At 21.5% G+C, this 8,016-nt stretch overlaps 2 protein-coding genes across 2 annotated transcripts in view; one reads left to right on the plus strand and one right to left on the minus strand.

The window, feature by feature from the left end:
• The window catches only part of Phum_PHUM309530 (px serine/threonine kinase, putative), a gene marked incomplete at both ends in the record, with an annotated part of 2,519 nt that extends 606 nt beyond the window's left edge, over nt 1-1,913 (plus strand). The window contains 4 exons of the mRNA XM_002427278.1: nt 18-957; nt 1,053-1,342; nt 1,431-1,566; nt 1,774-1,913. Of these exons, the coding sequence (XP_002427323.1) occupies nt 18-957; nt 1,053-1,342; nt 1,431-1,566; nt 1,774-1,913 (1,506 nt within the window). The remainder of the gene's footprint in view (nt 1-17; nt 958-1,052; nt 1,343-1,430; nt 1,567-1,773) is intronic.
• Nucleotides 1,914-4,466: 2,553 nt separating this feature from the next.
• Nucleotides 4,467-5,775, minus strand: Phum_PHUM309640 (taz protein, putative; the record flags this gene model as incomplete). The annotated part of the gene is made up of 3 exons (XM_002427279.1): nt 4,467-5,020; nt 5,181-5,309; nt 5,661-5,775. The coding sequence occupies 3 exons, from the start codon at nt 5,773-5,775 to the stop codon at nt 4,467-4,469; spliced, it is 798 nt and encodes a 265-aa protein (XP_002427324.1).
• Nucleotides 5,776-8,016: the final 2,241 nt, after the last annotated feature.

Consider the following 8,016-nt stretch of genomic DNA (forward strand, 5'->3'; position numbering starts at 1 on the left):
ATTGGTTTATTAATAAGAGATATAGTGATTTTGTAGCACTGCACAGTATAGTTCAAAGCTCTGGAATTAGCATAATATTACCTCCTAAAAAGCTCATTGGTAATATGGATAAAACATTTATATCTCAACGCCAAAATGAGTTACAGGCCTATTTGAAGACAATATTAATGAATCCTATACTTGCATTAAGCCTGCCGATAAAAAAATTTTTGGATCCACATAATTATGCTGAATCTTTGGAAGAACTCGCTCTTCAACATGTCTCTATGGCTTTAAGAAGTGAAATGAATTATGAATTAGTTAAACCGATTCAAGATCTAGGTTGGAGAATTAGAAAGCATTATTTTATTATTAAGTCTAAACTTATACCAAAGGTAGAATCATTGTTAAAATGGGTAGAATTCGGACCGGATAAATATTTAGATAATAAAGATTTACAAAATGTAATTCAGAGTATGCTCAATTTAAATCATCCCCATGTGGAAAAGATTGAATTTGCCCATTGTAGTGAAAAAGGATGTTTGATAGTTCAAAGATTTTATCAGTGTGGTACATTAAAAGATTTGATATATGGATCAAAGCCAAAATTGAATTTTTTAAAAAAATATGGTGCTCCAAAACACACAAAGCCTTTACATTTTAATGAGGTTTCTCTATTTGGAAAACAAATTTTGGAAACTTTATTATTTTTTCATGAAAAAGGAATGCCTTTTGGACATTTACATTTAGGAAATATTTTATTAATAGACAACAGTATCAAATTGCTGGATATTGAAAATATGGTTCTCGGGTTACCTTCATTGTACAGACATTTTATAGCTCAGCACAAAAAAATAAACACTTTGGAAGCTGTAGATGTTTATTCATTTGGACATGTGCTATTCGAAATGGCATTCGGTTACCCACTTAATGAATCAGTCTGTGATACTTTACCACCTTCATGTCCATCTTTATTAGGTTAATATTTTTATCGATTAAAAATAAAAAAAAAAGTCTCATTCTATATTTACATGCCAAAAAAAAAATTAATTTTTTGTTAATTTTTTTTTCAGGTTCTTTGTTGGAATCAATTTTGTCAACTGAAAGCTGTAAAACAGGGTTACCATCTCTTCAAGAACTACATCAACATCCTTTTTTTAATTTATCATCGAAAAATCATACAGTAAAAATTAATTTTAGACTAAGTAGTACACTTAAACAATCGTTAAAAATAGCCGTTAAAAATACAGAGAAAAGACTTCAAAGTGATCAAAGAGCGATTAGAAATCAGAAAAAAATTACCAAAATGAAAGAGTTATTATCATCTGATGAAAATTTAAATACACTCAAGAAAGAAAAAATGGTCGGTTTATTTAAATTATTTTAAAATTCATTTTCGTTTAAATTAAAATTAATTTAATTAATAAATATTTTTTAATGATAATTTATAGAAAAGGGATAAAAATTCTGGTTCGAGAGAACTTAAAGTTGATGATATTCATAGAAATGGTAGATCACCAAGGTCGAATAGTTTAACAAGTGATAGCACAGCAGCTTCAGTAGGTGCCATTACTCCTCCCTTGCCAGGTAATTAATTTAATTAAAACTTTTTTTTTTTGAAAAATGCTTTAATGTGCAATGTATTCAAAAATATCACACACACACACACATCCATTATTATTCTACAGGTATTACGTAATTTTGTGATAAATCGGTAATTAATTTATATATTACATAAATCATTATTATTATTTTTTTGTTTTTTTGTTAAACTTTTCTCATAAATTTTTTTAGCATCAAAAATTTCATCTCCGACTCCTCCTGTAAGCTCCTCATCTTCAACAATAAACGAGAGATCTGCTTTGCTGGATTCCATATGCGCGTTCGATAAATCGATTCTTCGACATCATCAAAGCGCTCAAGTCCTCAATTAAATATTTAACGGAAACTGTGATAAAAATGGAGGAATTTTTTGTCACTATTTTTCACGGCTGCCATTTATTTTTACCGAATATTTCGTTACCCCTAACAAATATAAATATATACATAAAAACAATACGAATTAATCAGTTTTTTATACAAATTATTAATTAATCTGCTGGATAATATTCTGATAAATTAATAATTTTTTTTTTTTTCCAGCTATGGCTGACATTTTGTTTTGTTATTTTATTATTATTATTAAAATCAAAGTTTATTATTTTTATTTTTTATAATTCTATTTACATGTATTGTTAATTATTTTTTTTTTATATAAATCGATTATTTTGTTAATGTTAAAATTAAAAATCATTATTATCTCAATATGATGTTTTTTTGTTATATAAAATAATATCGTAATGTTATTATGCGAGTCATATATATGTACGCCATTTAAGTTAATTAATATACAATTGTTTTTTTTTTTTGTAAGAGGGATTTGAGATTTAATTATCAATATTATTATTAATCATTTGAGTTTGCATTGTTAATAAAAATAAAAAAAATCAATGCAAATTATTTTTTACAAAACATTTTATCTCTAATACAATACCTAAAGGAATAATAAATAAATGAATTATTTGAAAAAAAAAAATTAATTATACTTTGTGTACGTATTTGTTAAATCAATAAAATTTAATTAATTTTTTTTATTTTATTTATGTTAAATAAAAATTTTCAATAGCACACACACAATAATAATAATAATAATAAAATAATAATAATAATAATAATTTTTCTTATTATTTAATTATCCTGAATTATTTCTTGAAGGTCAAAAAATTGTATTTTTAAATCCTGGTTGAGCATTATAATTATTTTTTGTTGGATAAAGTACAAAGTTCATTGCAATTTATTTATTTAATTTTTTTTTTTTTTTTTTCAAATAAATACATTAAATTTTATTAACACGGATAAAATAAATAAAAAATCTATTAACCCTTCTTCTTATTAAAATAAATAATAAAAAAAAATTTTCATTAACCAGAATCATGCAAAAAAAAAAATGATTTTCTTATTGAAAATAATAGAATTTTAATTTTATTTAAATAAATTTTGATTAATTGAGCAATTTTGACTAAAAATAATTTTTTTATTAAGATTATTAATAAAATTTTATGTAACGAACTGATGAGAAATTGAAAAACAATAAATTTCTATGAATTTTTACAAAAAATTTAAATTCCATAGGCAAGCATTATATAATTATGTAAGTGGATGTGATTGGCAATAAATAATTAATAATAATAATAATATTTTCCTTGTTCTCAGGCCTTTAATAACAATATTTATTTATAATTAATAATATCAATTTCAAAGAGTTAGTTTGATACAATAATAATAATAATAACAATTTTTAAAAGACAAAATTTTTTAATTTTTCTTCTTTTTTTCATTAATAAATCAAATTAAATTTTAATTTATTTTTACAAAACCTTTTTTTTTACGCATATTGGCAATAATAATAATAATAATAATAATAATATAAAACGAATGACTAGTAAATTATTGTTTTACGTACTTATTATTTTAACAAGAATATAATTTTAAAAAAAAAAAAATTAACACGTAAATATTTTTCTATTTTTTAAATAACTGAAATAATTTTTTGAAAAAGGTTTTTTTTTTTTTTTTAAATAATAATAAAATTATTATAAATTTTGTCAGATTGTTTCAAATTTATTAGAGTTTGTTGTAATTTTATTTAAAAAAAAATTTTTTTTTTGTTTTTAATAAGACATAAGAAATTTATAAGCATGTGAAATTAATAATAGAAAAAAAAAAAAAATACTATTAATTTTTATATAATACTATTTTAAATTAATTAATAAATCATTTTTTTTTTTTTTTAAATTAATTGTTAATAATTAAAAAATAAATTATTTTCAAACAAAATAATCAAATGTAAATGTTGAATTATATTTATTTTATTTAAAAAAAAAAAAAATTTTTTTTTAATATTTTTTATTAAAAATATTTAAACGATTTTGAATCCTGAGTGACTATACATCATTTTCTGTTTAATTTTTTTTTCTCTATGAAAAATTTAAAAAAAAAAAAAATTTACAATTGAATTGCAATTCGATAATTTTAATGTATTTACTGTATAATGGTTTCACATTCGTAATGCAAAAAATAAGAAAAAAAAAAAAAAAAAAATTCATGAAAAATTAATTGTGTGTGTGTGTTTGTGTTTTTATTATAGATATGTAATGGGTTAATTAACTTTTTACCCGAATACATATGCATGATGATGACCTTCCTGAGTAATGTTCCCTTGAAAATGTTTTTTTTTTTTTTTTTCCCAACATTAAAAATTATAATCAGTGTGTACTAGCCTTAATCTTTATATTATTTTTCAAAAAAAAAAAAAAAAAAAAGAAATAAAGACCTCTAAAAATATATAGATAAAAAGAAAGCTATAGCCTTAATTCATTTATAACATTTTTAAATAAATATAAAAGCTCAATGTTCACATCAATTGTGAACATTTTATTCCCGTTTCGTCAAGAACCTTTTTTTAAATTCCTTTCGTGAAGTGCCTCGGTTTCTTCTTTTAGCTTCATTAATTCTTCTTGAATATGATCTGTTATTGCTTTTCTAGCTTCTTCATCTGTGCAATTATTTTTTTTTAGTTTTTCTAAAAGTGTCTTAACCTCTATTGGTTTTCCAAAATTCATTGTGACTTTGTGTCCTAATTTAAAAATATAAGGAGGGTAATTTGGGAGTAGATCATCCATTCCGACATGCCATATAGGTATTATTACGGGTAAGACTGGTAATTCGTAAATTAATCTACCGACTCCCCACTTAAATCTAAGAAATGTTTTTTCCATGTTAACTTTTCCTTCTGGAAATATGTGAAGCCAATATCCTTTTTTTAATATTTTTAAACAATAGTCCATATATTCTTGATAAACTCCTTTTCCTCTTATTATTGGAATACATTTTCCGAGTAAAAAAAAATACGAATGAATCTTGTTTGTAAAGCATATGTCTTGCGCAGCTAAAGACCATCTCATTTTTTCAGAATTAATAAAATGTTTTAATTTTAAAATACCTGAAAAAAAAAAAAAAAAAGTTTTTCTCAATCATTTTAAATGTAATAAAAATACAATTTAAAATTTCAATGCAAAAAAGTTTAAAATTGATTTTTTTATTATTTGCATCAAGTGATTTTCGATTTGGAATAGAAGGATGTACAGATTAAAATAATTTACCCCAAATGCCAGGATCATCAAAGCAAGAATGATGATTAGAAATAGTCAATAATGGCACTTTTTTTTTTCGATTTTCTATTGCATTAAATAAAATATCTGCATTATGGACTTTTGGTTTACTGAGCCAAACTGTAAAAAAAAGTAAAATATGTTTTTAAATCTATTGTAAAATTTTTATAAGACTATAAACATATAAATAAAATAAACTTTACATTATTTTTAATATTAATTTATAGCCAATAAATAAAATTTGAAAAAAAAAAAAAAAACCATCAAGTTTAAAAATAACCTAAATAACCTTTAATAGTGTAAACCTTAAATATTTATTTATAACCTCAAATTTAAAATTTAATAAATTTATTTATTTAACGTTAAAGATAAATTAAATTTAAAAAATAAATTTATATTTCAGTCGTTTTATTATTTAGTGAATAATAAAAAATTGAAACGGAAACTTATTAATTTTAAATTCTAACCTACCTACAATTATTTTACTAAATATACCAACGGCTACCAATGTTAATGTGCTGGCGAAATTCCATAGTTTTCCCTTGGGACTCCGAAGTTTCGGAAGAATCCAATCAATATTATACATTCTACTAAATTTAATTAATTACCACCAATTTATTCAAAAAAAAAAAAAAAAAATTATTATATTTTATCCACCATTATAAACAGCTGTAGCATGCTACTCGATAAAATTACCGCCTGCTAGCAGACGAAAATTTCGAAATTTAATTTAGGATTCAAAAACTTTGAAATTTTATTCGTTTCACAATACGTACGCACATATAAATATATATAAATATAAATATTTTTAAAAATTATTACGAAATTTTTTTTTTAATTTTAATTTTAATTTTAGTTAAGCAATCAATTTATTGAGACTTTTGTTTTTTTAAATTAAATCGCAGAAAGGCCAAATTAATAAATATTTATTAGTTAATTTATTCATTGAATTTAAACAATTGCAATTTTTAATGACACAAACCAAATATTTCTTTTTATTAAATAATTTTTTCGTAAGTTATAAACAAAATTACAATAATATTAAAATATAATTGCGCATAATTAAAAAAAAAAAAAAACTGATGAAAAAATTATTTTTAAAAAATTTTAATAAAAAGAAATATTACTTAAAAAAAACATGAAAATTCTATTTAAAAATTAACTAATTATATTTTAATTTAGTAGTAGTGAATTATTTAAGTCGCAGTAAAATAATCCGAACAAAAAGAAAAAACAATAAAAAATTAATAACATTAAGTACGTATAAAAGGGCCCTGAAAGTCGAGCATCATTATTGCGTTCTTTTTTAAATTTTTTATCTCTATGACTTTTGTAAAACAAGTTACTAAAAAACGGTTACTTTCACGTAGTTATGATTTTGAGATAGAAGAATCAAGTTTGAATACGATAGTGATCGCGCTTATTCATATATTTCTCGCGTTTTTATGTATCTTACTTGTTAAATACATTAAAGTGGATAAAAAATAATAATAATTAGTGAATGTGTATATATATTTAAACAGTTTTATAATGTATTTTTCTTTTACTGAAATTCACACTTTCAAGGGCATTTAGGGATTTTTTTTTTCCCCCAACTGTTACCCAAAACATAAATTTTGGTTAATTTTTATTAAGATTTTGTAATTTATTATTTATATTATTAATATTAGTTTTTACTTATTTATGTAGTGATATTACAGTGTGAGTTTGTTAATTTTTATAATAAAGATTAGTTTTATTTGTTTGAAAAATATGTTTTATGTTAAGTGTATGTAATTGAGGGTGTTTTGAGTGTGTGGTTTTAATTATAATTTTATTTTTTGTTTGTCTTTTTTTTATATTTTTGGATTAACTTTCAGACGAGTGCGTTAAGGGATAAATTATTGGTAAGCTAATAAATAAAACATGAAAATCATATAATAAAAACATGTAAAATCAAATACTAGCTAATAAAACACATGAAATCATCAGTTGATGTTATAACTGTGATTTTAATCATTTTTGGTTAAATTTTCATTTGTAATGTTTTTATCATTTTTCTTTTGAATAATTTTAATTGCATGAAAGTTTGTTCATTTTCAAAAAAAATATTATGAATTCCCTTCAAAGTATTAAGTAATAGATTTCCTATATAAAATAATTTAACAATAATGTTATTTTGTTTTACTTTTCTTTATGATATAAAATTCTGTAGTAATACAAAACCATAAAGATTTACTTTGAATTTGTATTCAATGAAATATTTCATAAAAATTTCCAATTTTTTGTAGTTTTTTTAATGCCCACTGAAATAAATATGTATAAAAAAAAATGTTAAGTTGCATATACAACTCACAAAACAATAATTTTATGAAAAAATTAATCATTGCTTATATTAAAAGGAAAACTCTCTTTTAAATTGTTGTTTAAATTATTTATAAAAATTTATTGAATCCACCAAATCACAAGTAATATTTTTAAATATATGAGACAATATATAAATAATTTTATATATTTTATTTTAGAAGGTATTTTTTATTTTTTTTTAAATATAAAAAACAAAGAAAAAAATACCTCAAAGCCATCATGGCTTTATTATCTTCACGTTTTCTCGTGCGTAGACTATTGAAATATAGCCTAAAATATCGATACATTCCCCTTTTAAATAAACCATTAGAAAAAAAAAAAAAAAATTTTTTTTTCTCTTTACATTACCATTATAGTTGTGTAGAAATGAAAAAAAAAAAAAATTTATTTATTCGCTTTAACAAAATTGTTTTTTTTTTTTTTTTTTTATATTTAAAATTCTTGTACCTTTTACTTTTACTTTAAAAAGGCATGATAATCT

This window comes from Pediculus humanus, genomic scaffold (assembly GCF_000006295.1).
Source record: "Pediculus humanus corporis 1103172107709 genomic scaffold, whole genome shotgun sequence".
NCBI lineage: Eukaryota > Metazoa > Arthropoda > Insecta > Psocodea > Pediculidae > Pediculus > Pediculus humanus.